Below are 27,078 nucleotides of genomic sequence, written 5' to 3'. Positions count from 1 at the left end.
TAAAAGGTAGAAAAATGCATTTTTCACTTCCGACTGTCAAACTATCCATTTGAGGAAAAAAAAAAAAAATAATCATAAAGTAATTACATAAAAATAATTTTATAAATTGATGTGGTTTAATATAATTTATCAAATTATAAATTTATTTTTATTATAAAATATATCTAACAAATCACATAAAAACATAAATTAATAAAATTCTTTTTATATAATTCTTTTATAATTATACAATTCTTCTATATTTATTTATTTATTTTTTACCTGACGTCAAAATAAAGCGCGGAGCATCGTAATAAATGTTGAATAGACTGTCTAATTAAAAAACAAATATATGTTGAATAGAAGATGACAGGTCCAATGTGTTTGGGTTTGAGCCCTAAAATTGGTGACATGGGCTTGAAAGATATCCTTAGCTCAAATTACACTAGCTGATTATCCTGAGACAATAATCAGAGGCCTATCTACATCTGGCTGCGATTCAAGCTTCCGAGCATCCTCCCTCCATTCTCAACCTTGAGAATTTTCATGTTATGACATGGTGAATCCCTTCCTTTCCTCTGCTCTGAGTATCAATGGCGTTCACTGCTGTCGGGATAGCATTGAAGACTCAACTCACATTTCGTCGCCCTCTGGTTTTCTGCGTCCGAAAGGTTTTTACTCTCTTTTTCCTCTGCGAGCCATATATTAGTTTTTGCTTATTTTTTGAATGAGTAAAATAAAATTTTGATTGATTGTGATAGAAATTTTTTGTTTTATTCTGCTAATGATTCAATATCGATTAATATAAGTTGGAATCTCAATCTTTCCCTTAAATGTGAATATTCTGCTCGAGAGTTACGATTTTTTTTTTTTTTTCCTCATTCTCAGGTGCGATACAGCGGTTCTCTTGCAGCAGTTGATTTGGTTGCTGAACCAGTGTCTAAACACGAAGGAGGTAGTAATTCCTTGCAAGCTTTTTCTGTTTTTGTTTAAAAAAAATACAGTACTTGATAGAACCTTTTACTATGTTTTTGTCTCATTAAGTTGCAACTGACCGCTTTCAACTGTTATGGTGATAGAAGTATTTGGGAGGGATAACAAGGGACACGAATGGAAGAAGTTGAATTCTGAAGTACTGGGGATTGAAACATGGATGATATCGAAGCCTACGCGGGTGGTATTGAACGGGCTAAGGAAAAAAGGTGATCTAAGTCTCGTTATCTGTTGAGCTTGGATTTCATTTCGTTTTTATCCATTAAGCGGTGGATAAGGTGGATGTATCTCACAACTTGTACTCCACTTATGCTGCATTTGCATCAGAGTATATTTAGATAGTATGGTATATTGGATTGAATGTGACAAAAGCTGAAGGAAGAAAATATATCTGGGAAGAATCGTTTATTGTAATTCTTAAAATACCGAGAGTGAGAGCAGTCAATGGAAAATGGTTCCAATATGACTATGGTGGTGTATTTGGAGGGAGAGGAATGAAAGAAGTTTTGAAGACCGAGAGCAGTGAATGGATGATCTTAGAAATTTCTTTTTTAATACTTTATTCTATTGGTCGATTGTAATTGATTTTCATGGCATGACTTTTCATGAATTCCTTGTATCACTAAACTAGCGCACTTAGGCATTGCTCCTGTCTCGTATGCTTGGGCTTTTGCCTATTCTTATTATCAATAAAATCTTGTTTACTGTTGAAAAAATATCAAATTCAAGCTTATTGGAACACTCCTTTATTATCATGAAAGATTCTTGTACTGCCTGTTTTAGTTGCATGGCTTTATAGTTCAAAAAAATGTATTTATCTGTTAGTAAATGCCTTGATGCTTTGTATTTCGAATTTAGAGACTATATGAGGTTTTTTCGAAGTTAGTAAATGCCTTGATGCTTTGTATTTCGAATTTAGAGGAACACTCCTGTATTTCGAATTTGTAAAATTGTATGATCATATTATAAGTTTCAACCATCCTTTTTGATGTTTTGATTGCTTGATTCATGTTCTGCTACCTTCAGTTGATCATTTTGTTAACCCTGCAGGATATGAGGTCTACCTTGTTGGAGGTTGTGTGCGAGATCTTATATTGAAGAGAACTCCAAAAGACTTCGATATCATTACGTCAGCTGAACTTAAGGAGGTTTTCACTATCTATATTTAAGCTTGTTTTAGGCGTGCTAAATTTGTGGGTTTATTTAGTATTTATAACACAGTTATTAAGGATCTTAGTTTCTAACCTGTCTTGTCCATCATAGAAAAGGGACATGAACCCCCAATATTTGACACTAGCATTGCATGGAAGTGAAAACACCCTTTCAATGTCACAAAGCCATAGCTCATTGGTGAAATCACACCTAGAAAAGAAAAGAAATTCCTGTATCGAAAATCTTAACTTCCACTTTTGATGTAAAGAGTTCTGATTCTTATAAAGAAACTGTCCATATCATTTTCACAATCGATGACTATTGTCCTGTATCTAAAAATTTGAATCATAGTATTATGTTGATGCTCATTCAATCATGTTATGGCAAGAATAGATTTTACTTGCTTTGAGGTTGGAATAGGTAATGGGCAATTGTTTTTGAAGAATTGGGGAAAGGTGTATTTGGATCATGACCATAGAATGTGAACACCCACTTATTTTCAGGACATAGTCCAACCTAAAAGTTCACTACTATAGAGTAATTTTAAACCTCAATCGCGTTCACAACATCCAAAACCTTGCATTAATAATTTAGAATTTGCCACCATCCATCCTCCATCCTCCATGATGACATTAGCTGCCGCGGGGGTTGGGGGTCTTCATGAATTCTCAGATGGGATTCTGTGCATTTTTTCCAGTTGTTTATTTCATATTAATGAACTACGTAGTTTTTTTTTTTTTTTTTTTGGTTAAGTAAAAATGTAATGAACTGCATAGTTGCGATGCTTATTTGAGCTGTAATTCACCAAGGTCCGCAACTGTCTGCAGGTGCGGAAAACATTTGTACGATGCGAAATTGTTGGGAAACGATTTCCCATATGCCATGTTCATGTCTATGATACCATTGTGGAGGTCTGTATACAGAGTCACATGCTTTCATTTTTGAACTAATATCTAACTATTACTTGTAAAAAAAATTAATATCAAACTATTGATTGTGCCATAAAGGCAACTTGACTAACTCGTGCTTGGAATGGTACTTTGACCTAATTATTGGGATTGCCTCATGATTTAGGTTTCAAGTTTCAGCACCTCTGTTGGTAAGTCCAGTTGGAAGTTGGGTAATAATTTCAGTAAACCTTCCGGCTGCAAGGGGCGCGACTATATTCGCTGGAGGAATTGCATACAGCGAGACTTTACTATTAATGGGTTATGTATTCGTCATTGGATGTCGGGGCATAACTTAAATATATGAAGTGGTTTGAGTTGTATTTCAATATTTTATGTTATCAACACTGTCTCTGCTTTGTATATTGCTAATACTCTCATTTGTCATTGCAGGTTGATGCTTGATCCATATGCACAAGTAGTGTATGACTATATGGGAGGGATGGAAGATATCAGAAAATTTAAAGTGTGCTCGTATTTCATTATGGTTAAAATGCCAAAACTTGTTAATTTTCTTAAACTTCCTCCATTGTTCATCTTGTCAAAGTTTACTTGCAGGTGCGTACTGTGATACCTGCAAATGTTTCTTTTGTGGAGGACTGTGGTGAGCATATGCTTGCTATTTCAAAGTTTTCAGTATCAGTACTTATTGGTCTTCTATCAACTAGAAATAGGCACTTACTATGTTCTCTACTCATTCCACAGCTCGCATTTTACGTGCAGTCAGAATTGCAGCTCGTTTAGGATTTCGTTTCACCAAAGAGACGGCTCTTTCTGTAAGAGAATTAGCTGGCTCGGTGTTAAGACTTGATAAGGTATCTTAGATTCTTAAGTCGAAAGTCTCTTGGTACTCAGTGTATGGTCGTATGGATACTTTATGTTCATCTTCTCTTCATTTCCAAATGCTGTAGGGGAGGATCCTCTTGGAAATGAATTATATGCTGGCTTTTGGGTCTGCAGAAGCTTCCTTGAGGTTATTGTGGAGATTTGGACTTTTAGAGATACTGCTGCCCATCCAAGTGCGGAATTTTTCCATATGTTGATATTATGCAACAGCTTTTACACGGTCCTTTTTCTTCTGAATATCTTCTAATTAGTTGCATCACCCAGGCATCTTATTTTGCTTCCCAAGGGTTTCGGAGACGTGATGGGAGATCTAACATGCTTCTAGTAAGTGAAGATGTTTATCAACAGCATATGTTGTCATGTAGTGCCCATCTATAAGCAGCTTCTGAAACTTTCCTCTATTGTAATGTCAAATCAAGTTGTGATATAGAATAACTCCATTTCCCACCTATGCCGAGCTATACCCTGATGTTCTGAGAATCTAATTTAGATGACAGATATCCTTGTGCTGTGTTTACCACCGTCATTTGTCTCTGAATTCACTTCAATTGTTAGAAAAGGTTCCCTCTCTATCTTGTATCATAATTAACATGATTGCCTTTTGGTTTGACCTTTTGCAGTCTTTGTTTTCCAACCTCGATAAACTTGTGGCACCTAATCGGCCATGCCATTGTAGCTTATGGTGAGGACTCTTTCAGCAGTTGAAGCAAGTTACTGTTGCTAAAATTTTTTTTGAGAAACTCAAAGCTAGTTACTCTACAAAAAATTTATTCTCAGCATGCTGAGGTCATACTCTTCTGCAAGCTTGTGTGGTTAGTTCATTCAGAAAGAATTTTGGTTGCTGGTCTCCAATCAAATATATATTTTACTACTGCACTGTTTGGTTAAAGTTGGTCTTTAATGTTGTTGTGGTTGTTAATTGTTTCAAGATAAGGGTTAAAATTTCATGGTTGTTGAATTGACGAAGTTTCCCACTTAATCTACTGCATGGCAGTATTAATTAAGACCAATAATGGCAAATTGTTGAACAGTGAAGTGTTATGTCATTTTTTTTTTTTTGATAGGTAAACGATAGTATTAATATGAATAGGCATAGCCCAAGTAAAACAAGAAGTTATACAAGAGATAAAACCTATCTAAGATGCTAAAGAAGACAAAAGAAAATCGTGCATATTTTGGCCATTAAAGTTTACAGTGATAGCCCAGAGGACTAAATAAGAGAAAAAAAGAGAGCAAAGCTCCACTAGTGTCCGCTCCTTGTCCTCAAATATCCGCTCATTACGCTCTTGCCATATGCACCACATAACACAGATTGGAACCATCTTCCACACGGCTTTGATCTGTGGTACTCCACCCGGCATCCCCCAACTAGCCAATAACTCAGTCACCGTAGCAGGCATCACCCAGTTTAACCCAATTCTGTTGAACACTTCGTACCACAAGGCTCTCGCTGTCTCACAATGTAGCAACAGATGATCCACGGTCTCTCCGGCTTTCTTACACATACAGCACCAGTCTGCAATGATTACCTGGCGTTTACGCAGATTATCTGTCGTCAGGATCTTACCCAAGGCCGCTGACCAGACGAAAAAAAGAGCTTTGGGAGGTGCCTTATTCCTCCACAAACTTCTCCAAGGGAACTGACTATTTGGTGTGGTTATAAGGGATTTATAGAGTGAGCGAACTGAAAAGTTCCCCTTACCCGCAGGTGTCCACCACAACTTATCTTCTCGCATACCATTCAGCTTCGTGGAATACACTAATCTGAAAAAAGCCTCAAAACTGTCTACTTCCCAATCTTGAGCTGCTCTACTAAAAGTGACATTCCATTGGACTTGATCCCCTGAACGCACCAGAAAATTTGCCACCGAAGCTTCTGGCTCACATGCCACACGGAACACGGTAGGAAAAGCATCCCTCAGCGCCGTCTCCCCACACCAGATGTCCCTCCAAAATTTTATACCAGTCCCCTCCCCCACCAAGAATCTAGTACGGTTTGCAAAAACTCCCCATCCTCGTCTGATGTGCTTCCAAATCCCCACCCCATAGGGGGCATTCCCATCTCTAGTACACCAACCACCCCACATTCTCCCATGTCTGCAGTCAACGACTAATTTCCATAATGCTTCCGGTTCCATATTGTATCTCCAAAGCCACCAAGAAGTGCTCGGTTAAACGTCTTCAAGTTCTTTATTCCCAATCCACCTGATGAGAGTGGTCTGCATACCTTGTCCCACTTAACTAAGTGGAATTTGAATTCGTTCCCCATCCCACTCCATAAGAAATCTCGATAAAGTTTTTCAATGCGTGAAGCCACAGAGGTTGGGATTTGGAATAAAGACAAGAAATAAGTTGGTAGATTAGAGAGAGTGCTTTTGATAAGAGTCACACGACCTCCTTTTGACAAGTATAGTCTCTTCTACCCTGCCAGTCTTTTTTCCACATTCTCAATAACTGAATCCCAGATTTGTAGGGATCGTGAAGCAGCCCCCAACGGTAGCCCCAAATAAGTTATAGGGAGAGAACCCACCTTACAACCCAAATTGTTAGCCAAATGCTGAATACTACTGATTCTACCGACTGGCACTAATTCTGATTTATCAAAATTTACCCTTAAACCCGATGCTGCTTCAAAGCATAGAAGAAGGGCCTTTAGTGCCCTAAGTGTTATGTCATTTATCGGGCAAAGAGTGTAACTAGCTTCACAGGAGAGTTCTATTGCAGTTTATGCTTCATTAATTCGAGATCACGAAACAGTCAGTCCATTATTTTTCTTGTGTTAGCTTTAGGCAGTTCTTGTGTAGTTAACGTGAGCTAGAACTTGATGCTGTCAAATTAATGCCCTAGATATCATAACCTGTGAACCAGGCACCATGAAGTTACGTTGATTTGACATGGAGTGCTGGGCAGTCTAATGGGTTCTGGGGATTTAATACCATATATGTATATATATCTGTTGAACAACAGTTTATCTTCTGTTCCTTTTAGTCATACATGATGTATTGATGTTTATCTATATACCCAAGCATTTTGGAACCACTTGCAAGCTAATAATGTTTTTATGAATGTAGGATTGCTATCTTAGCATTTCATAAAGCTCTGTTTGACCAGCCTCGGGATCCTGTGGTTGTTGCTGCATTCGGCCTAGCTGTCCACAGTGGTGGATCTTTGTCTGAAGCTGTAGAAATTGCAAGGGAGATCTCCCAACCATATGTCCCAAGCTTTGATGAATTATTAGAACCTCGAGATATAGACTTCAATGATGCATTAATGGATGATGTTATTGATCTTTCAGTATCTGTCAAAGCTGCATTATGTAAGATGACAGATCAATTTTACATTTCCCAAGCAATGGCCAAGTACCCAGAAGCACCATACTCAGATATGGTGAGGACTTGATTGTTCAATTAAGCTTTACTTTTTATAAGAACAGGAGATGAATAACATTTTGATTATTCGCTGGTACAAGTCCCTGCATCTGTTTAAAAGATGGGGGGATGGGGAGGGAGCCCTGGTGCTTTGCCATAGATTACTCACCTTACGTGTGTTACTTAGGTTTGTTATAGATGTCAAACCCCTTCTGTTTTACTTAAGACTTTTATTTGTATCCTGCAAGTTCACTTTTCAGTTGCTTGCTTTGGTGGGTGCAACAAGCAACTTGTCTTTTTCTTAACCAATGGCATTGCCAAGTGTAATAAAAAAGGGTGGGGAAGCACCTGTACATGTTGGGCCACTGGGGAAAGTTCGACAAATGCATATCATGCTTCATGACTTTGAAGAATAACTATGCAAATGAGCTGTGCATTTAAAGAAATGCTCATTTTGGCTTTGATTAAAACCTTGTCGTTTATATTTACTTTTAACATTTTATTTTGGTGGGTACTAAATAATCTGATTTTCTGTCCTTATTCACAGGTTTTTATCCCATGGGCATTGTCTCTGAGGGTATCCAAGATTTTTGAATGCATTGGAAGAGGAATGGAAAGAGGATGTGTCCCCAAAAGGGGGAAACAAATTAACTATGAGTCTTTGGCATTAGGGAGCTTGAAGGAGGTTCGACATTTGTTTGCTAGGATTGTTTTCGACACTATTTATCCTCCTCACCAAAACAGAGACAAGCACATTGCTACCTGAAAATTTTTTGTAGTCAAATAGTATATAATGTGAGCAATAACTGGTTATAAGAACCAAGTTTTGAGCCACTCCATGCCATGCTGTTTCTCTCTGGGTGCATGTGTTTCTTTGCCTCTATAGTCAATATTACAAGGTAAGGCAAACGGGGGACCTGTCGTTTGTGCTCGATCCATGATTTTGTGAGTGCAATGCATAAATGCAGTGGGGGGGGGGGGGGGGGGGGGGGGACTGGGAAGAACTGGATTGTACTCGAAGTTTGAAGTGTTTAATAAGGGATGTTGTGCAATGGGCAGGACAGATCAAATCAGCTGGCATCTAAGGGATTTCCAAAGATTGATGAAGGAGTATTGGCCTGTTACTATTCTCTAGACGTGCAAATCTTAATCAGTTGATGCCTTTTTACTTGGAAAAAGATGCAAACGAGTGGTATCAAGGTTACGAATGACTATTAAACATAAGCCGGGGCTTGAAATTTTGAATTAAGCGGTGTATTGCGATTACACCCTCGACCACAAGTAGTCCAGTTTCTCTTAACTTGTCGTTTTTGTTTAGGAATAGGTTATCTTGAAGAAAGTTCATGTTTTCGTAGGATTTGAGGAATGTTCAACGTTTCTAACAATTCTCTTATCGGTATATTTATTTGAAAAATGTTGTGTGCAAACGGCTGGTGTAACCGCCGTTTTGTCTTGGCATCTCCCCTTCGTGCGTCCCGTTCTCAGATGAAACCCAGAATAGAACTCTGTTTCGCGCATGAATACAAAACTAAGGAAATGAAGTTCTTGTCTTTTTTCTTCCACCCATTGGTCCAAGAAAGACCAAAAGATTTACAGAAGCATGAAAAAACAAAAGGAAAGCCAACCTAATGATATCAGGAACCACTATCCATGAAAATGCCTACCTAATGATAGTTGTTGGATACACGGTAAAGCTCAAAAATTTTGTTGCATTGTATCTTGTTGGAAAATGCCTTTACGTATTCAATCTCAGAAATTTTCCAATCTAGAGCTTTCTATTGATAGATGCCTATACCCATATCATTTATACGATTTTATCGGTATTATGTCCTTTGAAACAGTGAGGCATCAGGCTTGGAGATATAATAGTCACCTTGATACAATGTTTTAAAATGACTAATTAAGATTATAATAAATAGTCAAGTGAAAATGGGAGAATTATAATAAATAAATAAAAGGCTCTTACATTTGACTTTCAAAGAAAAAATTAAAAAATAAAATAAAATACGTGTGATGTTTAGCATAGAAAGCTGTATAGCAAAAACCAATATGAAAATAGAATTTGAATGAAACATATAAAACACAAAATATATGTAACATTATTCAAATTTTGAATCTCTTTACCCATTCGAATACCACTGGGTAACGACAAATTCAAGGCCTACACCATGGGCCACTGGTATTAAAGCAACCAGCAAGTGGACACACCCAGTCAGGGCAAGGGGCCAGAGCTCCTGTTAGATGTGGTGCACTCTGAATGGTGTATTCTTGTCTGACCACGAACAAAATCCATCAAAACCCATACCCAAAAGTTCGAATTAAAATTTAAAACACCAAAAATCCCTTTTATCAATTTCCTATATATAATACCTCTTGCCACTGCCAGCCTGTTCATAAGTCCCCCTTCCCCATCTCTCTCTCTCTCTCTCTCTCTCGCTGTTTATCTGCCCTCTTGTCCCTGCAACCTCACGTTTCGTCGGCCGGAGAGCTCTAATGGCCACCATTTCCGCTACTTCTTCTGCTACCTTCGGGGCTTCCCTGAAGTTATGCTTCCAGAATAGTGAGGTAAACTAGTTTTTCAGGCGTTCATTTTTATAAAAAGCTCGTTATGAGTAAGATCTTAAATTGGGTTCGCTTCTTGTTACTATAGGTAATAGGTGGTGACTTGGTTTGGATTTTGGTAGGTATTGTTGCCTTTTTTTGTTCCCTTAAATACCAAAAACTCCCTCTGTTAGTGCCTTTAGGGTGAGATGACGAAGCTCAATCGGAGTAATTGAATATATATCCTCTGATTAGGCATTGATTTCTTGTTTACCAAGCCTGGAAAAGTAGTCGCTTCGTAAAAAATTAATTATGCGTTATTTGAAGATAGTACCTGCATCTTTACCGTTTTACGGGGAAAAAAAAAAAATTAAAAAAACTAAATTTTAATTTCTGCAAATCTCGACCATTGAAAGCAGTTACATTTGGCTGACTGTGAAGAGAGACATGTTGGCAACACCGTGATTTCTCCATGATTTTAGCATTCTCTGTAAATGTATCCGTTAGTCATAGGATCTTTTATTTCCTTGTACAATAGCCATACAGCTGTAACTTGCTCTATGTCATTCTTATTTAAACCAATATACCCGCCATGCTTAAAGCAGGCTATTTTCCCTTGCATGGTATCAAGAGCCACAGAGATTTTTCACCAACTATGACTTCATCTTCAACGTCCTCTGTTCCCTCCATGGATGAGCTTGCCGCTCTTGATCCATTTCACGCCAAACCCACCCTTCCCGACATCTCTATTTCACCCTTCTGAAGAACAATCGGGTGATATTTAAGGGATCGATTGTAACGTCCCAATAGAAGGCCCAAACCACATGGCCTATACTCTAAAAGGGCTAGTCAATGATACAATTGGAGCCCCACGAAACCTTATAAAGAGCAAGAACTTCTCCTTCCTAAACAATGTGGGATCCCATACACCACCTACCCTCAATATTATCATATGGGAGTATCACATCGACGGTCGATGGTCTATACCAAATCAACTCCAGAAGTCCTTCCATTTCTCCTGCTGCACTGATGGCAAATAAAATTTCCGGCAATATATGGCATGCAAGGCTTGGTCACCGACTCGCCCACATGCTAAATTGCTTAAAATTTTGCTACCATGCTTACCTTATTTGAATAAAACCACTGACTTCTATGAAAGTTGTTTTTTGGGAAAATCTACTAAACATCCTTTCAACAGTTGTAATACTTGCACTTCTTCATTTTAACATACAATTCACAATGATTTGTGGAGTCCGGCCTCAGTAACCTCCTATGATGGCTGTCATTACTATCTTGTACTTATTGGTGAGTCTACCACATATGTTTGGCAATTTCCCATGGCTAGAAAGTCTGATGTTGCTACCATATTTCCAACGTTTATCAAATTCTTGGAAGATCAATTTTAGACTAGTGTGAAAGTTGTTCAAAGTGATGGTGGTGGTGAGTATATTAATCATACGTTAATGAATTACTTCTCTTCCAAAGGGATTCTTCATTGACTATCTTGTCCCAGTACCTCTGAACAAAATGGTATGGTGGAGCAACACCATTGACATAATTGTTGAAATTGGACTTACGTTAATGGCGCATTCCTCTATGCCTCTGGACAGCCGCTTTCCACACTGCAGTGTTTCTTATCAACCGGTTGCCCACTCCTCTTTTGCATAACAAGTCTCCGTTTGAAAAGATTTTTGAGACTTTGTCTCCTTACAATTTTTTACAAGTGTTGAAGAGACATATCATCCTTAATATGTTCTCCGTGATTTATTGCTATCAATAGCGGCTCCTTCATTTTAGCATTCCACTGTCTTAGTTTTCTGTAAATAACATAGCTATTGCTCAGAGCTTTATATTTCCTTTCTCTGTAAATAGCATAGTCACAGCTAGTCAATATGCTCCTCTGTAAACATTATTTAAATGGATATACCAGCCCTGCATAATGTAGGCTATTCTCCTTACATTTGGGTGTGCATATTATCATTATCTCACACCTTTGGGTCGTTCTAAACTTAATTTTAAATCAAGTCACTGTGTTTTTCTTGGATATTCACATCATCACAAAGGATATCAGTGCTTAGATATATGCAAAGAGGTTGAATTTTTATCTCTAGGCACGTTATGTTTGATGAGCTAACTTTCCCTTTTAGCAAGGGTAGTACTATTTCAAATGATTTGCACGGCTCTTCAAAGTTCGGCCCCTACCCCCGAACACTACAACTTGTTGCACGACAGTCCTCTCCAGACACTAGGCCAAGTTCTCCTACTCCTTTTGAAGCCCAACGCTCTCCTCATGTTCCCAGCCCAGACCATTTATCACCTGCTGCCCCATCGCCAGTGCAACCTACCTCACTGCCCACAGACAACAGAGGTCCGGTTTGGACTCATCCAATGGTCACACAAACATAGGATGTGACACACAGGTCAAAAGTGTTCTTCTCTACTTGGCACCCCAATTCCAACATGTTTTATAGCAGACCTTCAAGCCCAGCCATCTGAGTCTGCACCATACAAACAAGCTCTTAAAGATCCCACATGGCAGCAGGCCATGCAAGATGAAATCCATGTGCTCCATGCCAACCACACATAGACTTTGGTCCCAAAGACATCAGATGTGAACCTTGTCAGTAGCAAATGGGTCTTCAAAAGTAAGACCCGAGTGAACGGCTCTGTAGAACGCCATAAGCCTATAAAGCCCATCTTGTCGCACAAGGCTTTACTCAACTTCATGGTCTTGACTATGATGAAGCATTCAGCCCAGTTGTCAAGCTAGTTACTATTTGTCTTATTCTCACTTTGGCACTCTCTCAAGGATGGATTTTAAAACAACTTGATGTCAGTGATGCCTTATTGCATGGAGATTTACAAGAACGTGTCTACTTAACTCAACCTCCTGGTTTTGAAGACTCAACTCGGCCTAATTACGTTTGTCAATTGCACAAAGCTCTTTATAGGTTGAAACAAGCCCCTCAAGCCCGGTACATGAAATTTAGTACTTACATCCAGCAGCTTGGTTTTCATTGCTGTCCATATGACACCTCTCTATTTTTTCGTCGTCAAGGAAATGAGGTTCTTATGCTTCTCATCTACCTTGATGTCATTATTCTCATTGGCAGCTCTACAGATCAAATTCAAAAGTTTCTTGCTCATTTATTCTCAGTTTTTCATATGAAGGATCTTGGAGATCTCCATTACTTCTTGGGTATTCAAGTTGCATGAGATGCCAACACTCTCACCTTGACACCCTTCCACCTTGTTTGTCAATTCAGTTCACTTTGTTTGTCAATTCATGCAAAGTCCACGGGAGCCTCATCTTATCATTGTCAAAAGAATTTTTCGGTATCTTAAGGGCACTCTCAATTTTGGTATGCACCTCCACAAACACTCTCTTAGAGCTCTTCTCGGTTTTTGTAATGCCGACTGGGCTGGCTCTCTGGACGATTGCCGCTCTACAACCGGTTTTTCCATTTATATGGGTGATACCTTACTTTCATGGGGTGCAAAGAAACAAGCAACTGTCTCATGGTCCCCACTGAAGCCAAATATCGGGCCTTGGCAGCAACTACAATTGAGCTCATGTGGTTTATGAACCTGATACACAACCTTGGATATACTCTTCTTGCTCCAACACTATGCTATGATAATATAAGTGCACTTAACATGGCAAAGAGCCCAGTGTTTCATCATCGAACCAAACACATAGAAATTGATCCTCATTTAGTTCGTGAAAAAGTAGCGCATGGTACCATCTCCCTTGCTCATATTCTTGGAAACGACCAAGTGGCAAATGTGTTCACCAAATCTTTATGCGGTCCGAGGTTCCTACCCTGCCAGCGCAAGCTCCATGTCGGTCCTATCCTACCTTGAGCTTAAGGGGGGAATAAAGAGAGACATGTTGACAACACTGCAATTTCCTCCATGATTTTAGCATTCTCTGTAAATGTATCCGTTAGTCATAGGATCTTTTATTTCCTTGTACAGCAGTCATACAACTGTAACTTGCTCTCTGTAATTCTAATTTAAACCAATAAACATGTCATGCTTAAAGCAGGCTATTTTCCCTTGCAGACTGTTCAGCAAGCCGTTCGAATTGGACCGGTTATATTCGCGTTTGAATCAGTTTGTTTATTCAATGATTTGTTGGTTTACATGAACAATTTTTTTTTTTTAGGTAAAATATTGAAACAAGAAATTATATTCTACTAAAAATTCTTTATATCATACTCTCGCTCTGCTTTCATCCCAACCTTTGAGTTTTTCTTTAAATCAAATACAAGATATCCAAAGGTGATAAAAGTGTACCATAGGATGGTAGTGTAGTATGTAGGTTTACTCGTTTGACTATTTTGTGCGAGGCACTGTAGCTTAAATTTTTGGATACTATTTCTGTTAAATATAATCTGTTCATTCACATTTGCCATATTGTTCTGGTTTAGGACTGAATATCCATGTCTCCATAGCAGAGTTCTTAAAATACTATTCAGATTTTGCCAATGGAAATAAAGAAAAGCGATAAATGCAGGTTAAAAAAAAAAATAACATGTTTTATTAAAACGGGTTTGGCTTAAATCTTGTAAAAATTCACTGGATACATTCTACTTGAAAAATGAATAGACAAAATTGCTTTAAGTGAAAAAATAAGTTATTTTTCCATCAATATTTCAATCTTGTCCATGCACTTTTCAATAAGATGTATCCGGTGAATTTTGAACATGATATAAGCCAAACCCTATGAAAACAATGGTTGGAAGCTCAAGAACTCTACCCTAGAAAATCATAATCCAATACTTTCTGAATTTCTAAAATTCTGCGTGTGCAGGTGGCTGGTGGGACTTTAACAACCCTGAAGATGGTTAGGGTAGGCTGGACAAACAATGTCTTCCCTACTTTAAGGACCTCACGCTTCAATGTTTGTCGTGCGGCACTTCTCCTTTTACTTGCTTTGGCTTGGTATTGATAAGTGAGAATTCAGATCACCTATAGTTCTTATTCGAATTTTGATAGACATAAATGTTGTAGAGCTCAATTTGTGTATGTCTCTTGGTCTAAGCTTTTAGAATTTGGCTTGGAATTTAAGGGATCCAAATCCGATGAGTGAATTCATGAGTACCTGAGAATCCCCATTTTTGGAGTGTGGCAGGCCAAGCCCGAGACAGTGCAGAAAGTCTGCGAGATAGTAAAGAAACAATTGGCACTGTCTGACGAGACTGAGCTCACCCCTGAGTCCAAGTTTGCTGCCCTGGGTGCTGATTCTCTTGATACGGTATAACCTCAACGAAGGTTTTGACTTAATGTGTTCATCATTTCAATCAACTTGATTATGGTGATTAAAAACACTGCTAATGTAGGTGGAAATAGTTATGGGTTTGGAGGAAGAGTTCGGAATCAGCGTCGAGGAGGAAAGCTCACAGAATATAACAACGGTCCAAGAAGCGGCTGATTTGATAGAGAAGCTTGTGCAGAAGAAGCCCGAAGCCTAGGGAAAGAGCTAGGTGGTTGGAGAATGTAACAGTTTTGTTAAGGAATTTGGGCTAGTTTTTTTTCCTCTTTAATTGTTTCTGATTCTTTGTTTTGAGTTGTTCCCTCTCATCAGTCTCCGAATTAGAACTGGTAATGTTTTGAGTTGGCCTAGGTTAATTTTGAGAGCTCTTTTATTTATTTATATAGATTCTGAATCAGTTGCAAAAACCCATTTGGTTTCATGATGCTTTGGAGTTTTGGACACCAACAGACAGCATGGTTTTTTGAAATTATAAGTAACAAAGAATTTGTTATAAGCTGACTTGTATTGTATAACCATATTTATCTGTTATAATTGACCAGGCCTTAGCCATTAATTAAGACCTTTGTATTCTTATATATATAGATATTATTCAAGGTTCATGTTATGAATAAAAATCCTCTCTCTCAATCTCTCTCTCTGTCTTTCCTTCTCTCTATTTTCATTAGTTTTATAACATGTTATCAGCATGATCGGAAGAATCTTTCAGCTTCCAGCTCCCATTTCTCTCTTTAGAAATTGGCTACCGTGGCGACGAATACGAAAAATTTAGATGATCGATGTCAAAAATGAAGCATCTGCTGAGAAAGCTTCAGATCGGTGGTGGACTCAATGAGCACCACAGATTGGGCGAGACCCAACCCTCAACGAACCTAATTCCCAGTTCGGGTCCCAATCCGAACACACTTGCTTCGTCTTCTTCGGCCTCTGGGTTTATCACAATGGGGAGAATTGTGGCCGATGAGTTGGTGGTCTATCGGATGGTTGAGGATGGCTGCGGCAGTGATGGGTATGGGGATTTCTATCTCTCAGAGGAGGAGTTTCAGATGCGGTTGGCCCTCGCAATTAGTGCCTCGGATCCCAATGGGCATGAGGACCCCGAGACTGCTTAGATCAATGCCGCTAAGCGGATTAGCCTCGGATGCTCCGCTCCTGTCTCCGACAACCAAGCACTCGTCAAGTTCCTATCACTTCGATAATGGGCTCTGGTACTCGGTCGCTTCCTGCACGTCTAGTTTGGGATGCGACGTCACGGTAGCCAGCGTTTGTGGGCTCAAATCGGTATCGTGGGAGTGGAACCGTGGGTTGGGAAGCTCAACGATGACGGAGTGGGTATTGGTTTGTGGACAGAAGTATAAGGTTGGGCTGGCTTAGGCCATGTTCTTTGGCGGCTGACTCTATCACCAAGATAGAGCGGTGTCGTGAAGCCCTCCGAATCATCCTCCGAAAGCTCCCTGTCCCCGACCTTGCCTGTGTGAGCTGCATCTACCAGATTTGGTACTCGATCGGCAAAGATCATGACCATGGTGTGGAAAGCCTCCAGAGCCCAAGCCAGGCTCGTCAATACGAAGTGCCTCAGCTGCCATGGCCCGAACTCGCCGTAGTTGTGACGCCCCCAAATCCCCAAGCACGAACACGGAGAAGTCGAGACATCCGGATGGTGACATCACGGGTCACCACCCTATCGACGTGTGCCAAGTGTGTATAAGCAACAAATGTGCACGAAGAAACACACAGCGGATAGTAAAGTCATAAACTAAGTACTATAATTTTTCTTATTTAATACAAAACTGTTCAAAACTTACATATTAAAATATTACAAAACACAAATATAGTTTCAAAGCTAAATATAAAGCATAACCCAACTCATAACTCCGACGGAGCTGCATCCTCGGGCTCAGCCTCCTCCTCCTCCTCGAACTCTGCACCAAAATCTACGGAACTAAAAATGATGCTGCAGGTAAGCAAAATCCAAACACCACTAGATAAAAACATAATAAACTCCACAATATGCAGGAAAGAATGCAAATGCTCACATCCCATAAAATCATATTTTTTCACGCATGCCAAAATCTCATTTGGCCCCAAAAATGTATTCCTCACCAACTCACGCCGAAAGTCTCATTTGGCCCAAAACATATCCTTTAAACATAAGCTCGCCATTATCTCCGATAATGGCCCAAAAACCAGACCGTCAGAGCACTGTAGGCGGGAATTACAGGCGGGACTCTACCACCATCCTTGCTCACCACCATCCCTACGTGAGCACCTTAGGCGGGAATCAAAGGCAGGATTCTACCACCGTCCCTGCTTACCACCATCCCTACACGTGCCTCTAACTCAAACCAGTCAATCCAACCGTTCACATATACCATAAATCATTTCTCGCTTACAAGCCCAGCTTTCATTTTTCAAACACGTGTACATGCATGCAATTACACAGAAAATCCAGTTTTTCCTTTTTAAACATGAACATGCATGCACTATACAAAGCAAACATCAAGGCACAAATATCTCAAACAAATAACAATATCAACCAAATAACTTTGTCCTCAATCCATCTGACCCCCGAACTCTTCGGACTCAGTCCGAAATCAACCAACCAGCAGTCAAATAATTATTGTAAGAGCAAAATATATTTAAATCTAAAAGTAGAGTTTGAAAAATACTTACAGTGCTATACGGTATTTTTTGAAAGCTCGCAGCGTTACAAAATGTAGAGGAAAAGTAACATAACAGCGTATTTTACACTCTGGCCATGGGTAATAAATTACCCATTTTCGAACAGGGACAAACCAAAGTACGAAATTGATAGGGAAATGTTTTGAGATATTTATGAAACTAAGGAAAACGAGTTTTGGTAGTGAGTGGTGGTGGAAATGGCGGTGGAAAGCCAAAAAGGGGCTGAACGGATTTGAGCTCGTGGGAGCTGCTCCGGTAACGGATTGGGGCCGAAATTGGATGGGTTAGGTCGGCAAGAGGTAGATAAACAAGCTGTAAAGAGATGGTGGCCGGAGGTGGAACGACGGCGCCGGAAACGGTGAAAAACCGTGTGGAAAGAAATGGCTCTAGGTGGCTAACGGCTGGCTGGATGGGGGAGATATTTGGTGGGGTGGTGCGCCGGTCGGAGGGGGTTCGAACGCTGATGGCTGTGTCGGCCACGCCGGCAGGCGGCGGCGGTCTGGGTGAAGGGGCTGGTCGGCAACGGGGAGAGGGAAGGAAGGGGTTTGGGCGTGCGGGGAGAGAGAGGAAGAAAGAAGAAGAAGAAAAAAAAAGAAGGAAAAAGAAAAAGAAAAGAGAAAAAGAAAAAATGAGAAAGGAAAGATGGGGGAAAGAAATGAGGTTCAGTCTTCACTCTAAAAACTAAAAATTGATCCGCCGAAAATGATTTTAAAAATAGTAAAACGACTAAATAAATTAAACACCACATCAAATAAATTAAAATCAATTTAAAATACAATAATTTAAAATAAATAAACTAATATATTAAGTAAATTAAAAACAACCCTTCAGTGAAAATACACGTAAAAGCGGGTCATCACAGCAGTATCTCTGAAGAATGTCATCAATGCAGAGCTTCTGGTGTCCTACGCGTGCTCGCAGAGGAACAAAACCTATGACCTGATTCAACCAGGGGGAAGGTGTCACAAAGCTGACTTCGTGACCTGGCACGCGAGTTACGAATTTAGCTCTTATTGGGCACAGTTCAGAAGGTCTAGTGGGACCTGCTACTTCAATGGGCTCACTACTCAAGCTGTCAAGGATCCTACACAAGGCTCTGTTGATTATGAAGCTAGTGGTTTTCTACTTAAAGTAAGTTTTTCAATATATTATTTGTAATTCCCAATGTGAGTATTAAAGATTATATTTCTTATTATTACTTGATAAAATTCTATATTTATTCACAGAGTTTATGTACAAGTTCTATTTATTTTTTATACTTATTATAAATTATTGATGATAAGATTCATCTTAGCATAAAAATTGAACATCCCTGAAGGATCGCTCTAAACCAATATCATTTTATTGAGTATCTCATATTAAGATTCATATTGAAATAGAAATTGAGCATCATTGAAGGATCGCTCTAAAACAATAATTTTATTGAGTATCTCAATAAAAGATCTATTAATTCTGTGAGATAATTTAAATGAGTGATACGTATACCAAAAACTCATTATGATTAATGCACTTGAAGTTGCATAATTGAAATTGTGTAAAGAAAAGTTACTAAAGAATATATGTTTAAAATGATTGCCTCGAATGTGCTCCTGAAATAGCAATATCGAGTGTAAAAGTTCACAATATATTCTAAATTTATATCTAGTCTTTTAGTGGCTAAGCAAAATAATGAATTTTTATTAAAAAATCATTAGTCACGTCCTACTAGTTCCACCTCATTCCCTGAAGTGAATGATATTGGATTTATATCATTCTCAGAAGAGAATGGTGCATTTTATTCAAAAAAAAACTAAGAGATTGGACGTGGTAATGAATATCTTTATAATACTTCTATGATTCCAGAAGCTTATATTGGAAAAACTACAAACTTTATCTTTGGGATGATATTATACAACTATTAAATCAAATATTATGATGCATCAAAAGTGATATGATTTAAAGTATTTGTATGTTTTTCATGATTATCTTGATCATCTGAAATCAATTACAATAAGTCAAATAATTTTTATATGGACGTCTATAAAAGAACAAGAATTTTCTTTTATTATAAAGTCTTCCTACCAAGAGTGGAAAGAAAAATTTACTAGAAGCAAATAAAATGAAATAATTCGACGTTATCTGGATTATCATAGGTGAAATGGAAGTTCAGATAATAATTAATTTATTGATGCAATAAAATAAAAATATCTCATATTCTAGCTACTAAAATCCCAGCGATGATTGAAGTCCCCGTATGACAATTAAGAAATTTAGTAGTTTAATGAACATAAGACATGTCTAAAAACATGCGAGACCTATTGATACAAAAGATAAATCATTTCAAAAGAGAAAATGACAAATAAAAGAAGTTGGTACTCCTGAAGAGGCCGTACCCATAAAATAAGTAATAAGATCAATCCAAATTTTCTGTACAAAATTCTCTCATAAAAACTCCTGAAAAGTATAATCCTCTTGAAGAAATTTTTCATGAAATGTCTTCTCTTGAAGAGGGACAGATATCTGAAAATAACGATATCTTGATATATTTCATGAGTATTAGAGAAATTCTAGATAAAAATAAAACCGTTGTCGACAACTTATTTTCATATAAGATAGTACTTGATATTACCAAAAATAATGAAGAAAATGAGTCAAAAACCGTTGAAGAATATCGACGTAAAAATATTGGCCAAAATAGAAAGAAACAATTCCTGCAGAATTGATATCACTAGTAAAATGTGATACATATGGAGTCGTAGTCCAAACACCTAAGAGGTGATACTTGTTGAATATCAATGAGTATTTGTGTAAAACGTACGTGGAACAAGCTATTTTCCATATATTTTCAGTATCTATATTAACTTTTATTGCAATTTATGTACATGATTTAAATGTCATTGAGATTCCAGAATAGTTCATAAAAATTGCACATATTTGAAATATAAATCTGAAACCATTTTCGCTTCAAGGGAATATGAATGAAATTATTAGTTCTGATATACCATTTCTTATGTTGCCCAGATGACTAACACAAGAGGGGGGGTGAATTGAGTTGTATAAAAAAAAATAATTATAAATCAAATATATAATATAAAATATAAACAAAATATAAAATAACAATAAATATAAAGAGTAAGGGTAAGAGAGAAGCAAACTCAGTATGTTAACGAGGTTCGGCCCCACTGCCTACGTCCTCGCCTCAAGCTACCCCTTGAGGATTCCCAAATTCACTATTCAACCTCCTTCAGGTGGAGATAGAAACCTATTACACCTTTGAACAATACCGCTACAAAGGATCCGTGTAGAACACCCTCTACACTTGCAATCACCTTACACGTGGTGATTCAACTATTCCCCGTGTAAAATACTTTATACACACACAAGGGTTATACACACCCTTTTTCTGATACAAGAGCTGATAGTGGGTAGGTTATCAGAAAACACTCCTCAATGAGTGAAATAAGAACAATACAACGCAAACTATATCTCTCAAAATGAATAAGGATTAAGGCTCAATGCTTAGAGAAGAGAGAATGAAAGCTTTGAATGAATGTTGTATACTCTTGGTGTTGTGAATGTGAAGCTCTCAATTGATCTATTTATAGGCATATGAGACTTCATATTCAAATTTAAAAAGATTCACATGTCAAAGACAACATCATTCACTTTTTCAAAAAATTCAAATAAAAAGTTCTTCTTTTTCAATTGTCAAAGACAACATCATTCACTTTTTCAAAGAATTCAAATAAAAGGTTCTTCTTTTTCAATTGTCAAAGACAATATCATTCACTTTTTCAAAAAAATCAAACCTAATCTTTTACTTTTGGCATATGACAAAATGAGCACACTTTCATTTTCAAAAAATTCAAACCTAATCTTTTACTTTTTGTATAAGTCTAAAAAAGCATCAATCACTTTTGAAAATATTCAAATAAAACATGCACATGTGAAAGATGACAATCAATCATCTTTAATATTTTCAAAGTTCAACCATTTAATCAAGGCATGCACATGCAAAAGATGACAATCAATCATCTTTCAAAATTTTCAAATTTAATTTTCAAAAATATTCATGCACATGTGGAAAATGTATTTTAATGCTTTATGATAAAATATTAATTTTGAGCATTAATCCTAATTTCGAATTTTGAAGAGATTTACAACATTACTCTATAATTTTAATGTGAACTTGTTCCCTTCTTGCTCATGCTTATTTCCTTGATGTGCTTGACTCCATTATGTAGACAACTTGAGTTTGAGACTTCTTTATTCTTTGAATTCATTTGTTATCATCAAAATCCATGTGTAGATTTATAATCACATGAAACTTGAAACCTTGAGTTCAACAATCTCCCCCTTTTTGATGATGACAAATATTTGATAGAACTTGAAACCTGTATTAATACTTAAGCTCCCCCTGAAAATATGCGTTAGTTTTTCAAGCAAAAGTATAAATATAATTCCAAGCATATATAACAAGTTTAGCAATTTAAACAATGTTAATGTTCTAGTCTAAAACTTCTCCCCCTTTTAGCATCATTAAAAAGGATCGACAGCAAATAAATGGACTAAAGAAAACGATGCGTTTAATAGTCACTGTAGATAGTTGAAAAATGGAGCCGTCCGTGACCCGACAAGTGCTGCAAAGCCTCGAGGCCTAACTCTATGAATTTAATACGGCTGAAGATTTAAACAATCGCCTGATGTTGTTGACAAACGGGATTGAAGGCTCCGAGTTTCTATAAAAAAATGATCATTTTCATCTATCGGATGCCAAAAAAATAATCGCTTCTTGACCTGAGTTCTGTTTTTCCACAACGATAGAATGGCTGAGCAATTTTCTTCCACTAATGTTCCAGACTTGAATCAGGAACCCTTGACGCATCAATCATCAATCTTCTTTCCTGAGGCCGTCAATACCATGATAGGAGCAGTGAACCATTTTTTTAGTAAGGCTGATTCTAAGATTATTGCAGAATCAAGAATGCTCAGTAGTCAATATGCTGCCTCTGTTACGATCTTGTCTCGAAGGTTAATGGCGAGGGTGAGTGAGATTGATCATCTTAACATGCAAATATCTGAGTTACGACAGAAGCTTGCTAATAAGGATAGTGAGAATAAAAGGCTAAAGCAAGAAAACCAAGAGTTGAAAAAAATTTACAGATTGGTATGCTCATGATCTGCAACCACGAATAGAGGAGCTGGAACGAGAAAGGGTTCAGATACAAGGTCAACATCGGCAGATAACAGCAGAGGTTCACTGTTTACTAGAAAAATAGGGACAATCTACTGTTAATCTCGCTGGGTTAGTAAGAAAACTTTTGACAATGTGTGTCCAGCATATCTTGTATTTCTTTTGACTAAATAAGATTTGAAGAGAAAATAGTTTGTCTTATTCTTTATGCTATCTCTATAAAATCAGTCCTGAAGTTCATCAAATCCGCATCAAGTTTTCATCTCATCTCTATAACTCATCTGCATTCCTTCAGCATTCTCGTTTTAAGCCTTCTATTTTTTTTTTCAATGGCTCATTCTTCTAACATTTCTCTAGATCCATCCATGAGGCATTCTGCATCTCAACCTCCTGTCCTTTTTGCAGCTGCCATTGGTGCCATGTTGCAGCAAGAAAATAATAATCTGACTAATAAGTCAGATTCTGATGCTATTTATGACTTGGTGAGTCTTGGGACTCGTTACTCTTCCTCTATTGTTGCTTTTTCTCAGCGGCTACAAGCCAAAAATCATGAAGTTGAAAGGCTCAAAGAACAAATTGTTGTACTTCAACGAATTGTTCAAGAGTCTCATACAAGGGAAGGAATCATTTGGCAGAAGAATAAACAGTTAAAATCTTTATTAGATTCTTCATTCCGCTTGCCGGTTCCCATGAATAAGAATGACATGATATTGTATGAAGAGAATGAGCGTCTCAAACATGAGGCTAAGAATCTCAAGTTTATGTAAAAGTATTTAAAAAATCTATCTCTATTTTTATTGACTCTGGTCTATCTTTTAAGAGATATTCATAACATGCATCATACCTATTTCTCTTCTGATCATACATAATCTATCTTCTGGTAAAGGTTTTGTGAAAATATCTGCTAACTGATCGTGTGTGTTTGTGAACTCTAATATTATATCGCCTTTTTGCACATGATCTCGAAGAAAATGATACCTTATTTCAATATGCTTAGTTCTAGAATGTTGTATTGGGTTCTTTGAACGATTTATAGCACTTGTATTATCACATTTGATTGGAATGTGATTATACTTGAGTTTAAAATCTTCAAGTTGTTGCTTCATGTAGAGAACTTGAGCACAACAACTACCCGCAGCAACATATTTTGCCTCAGCAGTAGATAGTGCAACAGAATTTTGTTTTTTACTAAATCAGGAAACTAATGCATGACCTAAGAAATGGCATGCTCCACTAGTGCTTTTTCGATCTATTTTACAGCCAGCATAATCTGCATCTGTGTAGCTAATTAGATCGAAAGATGTGTGCTTAGGGTACCATAACCCTAGGTTAATTGTACCACTAAGATATTTAAGAATGCGCTTAACTGCAATTAAATGTGATTCTTTTGGAGATGATTGAAAACGTGCACATAAGCACACACTAAACATAATATCTGGTCTACTGGCTGTTAAATATAATAAGCTACCAATCATACCTCGATATATCTTCGAGTCAAATGGCTTACCGGATTCATCTTTATCAAGTTTAGTTGATGGGCTCATTAGTGTTCCAATTTCCTTAGCATTTTCCATCCCAAACTTCTTCAGTAATTCCTTAATATATTTTGATTGATTGATGAATGTCTCACTTTTTGCTTGCTTAATTTGCAATCCGAGAAAGAATGTAAGTTCACCCATCATGCTCATCTCAAATTCTTCCTGCATAGTCTTAGCAAAAACTTGACACATATTTTCATTAGTAGCACCGAATATTATATTATCAACATAAATCTAAATCAAAAGAATATCATCATTTTCATATTTAATGAAAAGAGTTGTGTCGATTTTTCCTCTTGAAAAACCTTTTTCAATCAAGAAATCACTGAGTCTCTCGTACCAAGCTCTAGGAGCTTGTTTAAGTCCATATAGTGCTTTTGTGAGTTTGAAAACATGATTTGGGGAAATATGATTTTCAAAACCTGGAGGTTGCTCAACATATACCTCTTCATTTATAAAGCCATTTAAGAAAGCACTTTTAACATCCATTTGAAAAAGTTTGAAATCTTTATAACAAGCATATGCAAGTAGCATTCGAATAGCTTCTAATCTTGCGACAGGTGCATATGTCTCATCATAATCGATTCCTTCTTCTTGATTAAAACCTTGGGCTACAAGTCGAGCCTTATTTCTAGTAATGACTCCAGACTCATCTTTCTTGTTTCTAAAAACCCATTTTGTTCCAATAATAGTATGATTTTTGGGTCTAGGAACAAGTGTCCAAACATCATTTCTTTCAAATTGATTCAACTCTTCTTGCATAGATAGAATCCAAGATTCATCAAGAAGTGCGTCATCAATATTTTTGGGTTCAATTTGAGATAGAAAAGCAGTATGATTACAAATATTTCTAAGAGATGATCGAGTACTTACACCTTGTGAAGGTTCTCCCAAAATTTGTTCCACTGGATGATCTTTTACAAATTTCCACTGTTTGGTTGCATCTTGTATTAAATTTTGATGATCTTTCCTGATGGCTCCATGTTGAACTTCCTCTATTGCTTTCTCTTTGTTGAGATTGAGACTTTCTGTGTTATTTATACCTTCTGTTTCTTCATCAATAGATTTCTTGGAGAGTGGAGAATTAGATTCATCAAATACTATATGCATAGATTCTTGTACAGTCAAAGTCTTTTTGTTGAATAGTCTATAAGCTTTACTATTAGTAGAATACCCGAGAAAGATACCTTCATCAGATTTTGCATCAAATTTGCCTAAATTATCTCTGTCATTCAAAATAAAACATTTGCATCCAAATACATGAAAGTAACTAATGTTGGACTTTTTCTCATTCCAAAGCTCATAGGGGGTTTTATCTAACTTAGACCTTAATATAACTCTATTTATAACATAACATGCAGTACTTACCGCTTCGGCCCAAAAATAACTAGGCAAGTTATTCTCATTGAGCATTGTTCTTGCCATTTCTTGAAGAGATCTATTTTTCCTCTCTACTACCCCATTTTGTTGAGGAGTTCGAGGAGCAGAAAAATTATGTACAAAACCGTTTTCATCACAAAATGTTTCAATATTTTTATTAACAAACTTTTTTCCCCTATCACTTCGGATACTTGAAATAGTATAACCCTTTTCATTTTGAATTCTCTTGCATAACTTGGTAAAGGCATTATGTGCCTCATCTTTATGAGCAAGAAAGATGACCCAAGTATATCTAGAGAAATCATCAACAATAACAAATGCATAATATTTTCCTCCTAGACTTGCAACTCTATTTGGTCCAAAAAGATCCATGTGTATCAGTTGCAATGGTCTAATAGTGGAAATATGTTTCTTAGTTTTAAAAAAAGTTTTTGTTTGTTTACCAAATTGACATGCATCACAAATTTTGTCTTTAAGAAAATATGTTTTTGGTAAACCTCTCACAAGATCATTTTTTGAAAGTTTGGAAATAAGTTCCATGTTGGCATGACCTAATCTTCTATGCCATAACCAACTAGTTTCATTTTGAGCTGACAGGCAAATAGCATCTTGTGAGGTAATTTCTTCAAAATCAATTGTATAAACATTATTGTTTCTAAAAGCAATAAAACAAATATTACAATCATGATCATTCAAAATAATGCATTTATCCATTTTAAAAGTAACTGTAAATCCTTTATCACATAATTGACTTATGCTCAAAAGATTATGTTTTAAACCTTCAACAAGTAGAACATCTTCAATTATGAGAGAAGATTCATTACCAATTTTACCTATTCCCACGATCTTCCCTTTCGAGTTGTCTCCAAATGTCACGTGTCCTTCTTCTTTAGATCTAAGATCAAAGAACTTAGTCTTGTCTCCCGTCATGTGTCTTGAACATCCACTATCTAAAAACCACTTATTTTTGCTTGTGGATGACTTCATGCATACCTATAAAAACAATTAAAATGATTTTTCTTGGTACCCAAGTTCTTTGGGTCCTTTATTTATTAGTATTAGAAGAAATAAGATTTTTAGGTACCCATATGGCCCTAATAGTCATTGTATGATTTCTTCTAATAGGACAAGTATGATAATTATGACCATTTCTATTACAAAAATTACAAATAGCATGTGACATATATGAAAAACTTGAATG

The 27,078-nt window shown here is 37.2% G+C and overlaps 2 protein-coding genes and 1 long non-coding RNA gene across 4 annotated transcripts; all 3 read left to right on the top strand.

Moving 5' to 3' along the window:
* Positions 1-374: 374 nt before the first annotated feature.
* Positions 375-8,119, top strand: LOC122310914 (poly(A) polymerase I-like). 2 transcript variants are annotated; one of them, XM_043125161.1, is made up of 14 exons: positions 375-650; positions 868-934; positions 1,062-1,181; positions 2,023-2,120; positions 2,952-3,035; positions 3,199-3,332; positions 3,465-3,537; positions 3,630-3,675; positions 3,777-3,886; positions 3,983-4,090; positions 4,182-4,241; positions 4,538-4,599; positions 6,989-7,304; positions 7,833-8,119. In XM_043125161.1, the coding sequence occupies exons 1-14, from the start codon at positions 573-575 to the stop codon at positions 8,049-8,051; spliced, it is 1,575 nt and encodes a 524-aa protein (XP_042981095.1). In that variant the 5' UTR covers positions 375-572; the 3' UTR covers positions 8,052-8,119. The 2 variants fall into 2 exon arrangements, with proteins under 2 accessions (XP_042981095.1, XP_042981094.1); XM_043125160.1 differs by having other exon boundaries at positions 1,059-1,181.
* A 1,319-nt stretch (positions 8,120-9,438) lies between these two features.
* On the top strand, positions 9,439-13,886 carry LOC122310945. The gene is made up of 2 exons (XR_006242706.1): positions 9,439-9,850; positions 11,974-13,886. It is a non-coding gene; the product is annotated as an uncharacterized LOC122310945 (long non-coding RNA).
* A 1,038-nt stretch (positions 13,887-14,924) lies between these two features.
* Positions 14,925-15,600, top strand: LOC122310081 (acyl carrier protein 1, chloroplastic-like; the record flags this gene model as incomplete). Its single annotated transcript, XM_043123968.1, has 2 exons — positions 14,925-15,086; positions 15,172-15,600. Coding segments are annotated over 2 exons (294 nt in total), but the record flags the coding sequence as incomplete, so codon positions are not given.
* Positions 15,601-27,078: the final 11,478 nt, after the last annotated feature.

Source organism: Carya illinoinensis, chromosome 5, assembly GCF_018687715.1.
Source record: "Carya illinoinensis cultivar Pawnee chromosome 5, C.illinoinensisPawnee_v1, whole genome shotgun sequence".
Lineage (NCBI taxonomy): Eukaryota > Viridiplantae > Streptophyta > Magnoliopsida > Fagales > Juglandaceae > Carya > Carya illinoinensis.
The sequence above is the reverse complement of the archived record's forward strand: the minus strand, read 5'-3'. Positions and strand labels throughout refer to the sequence as shown.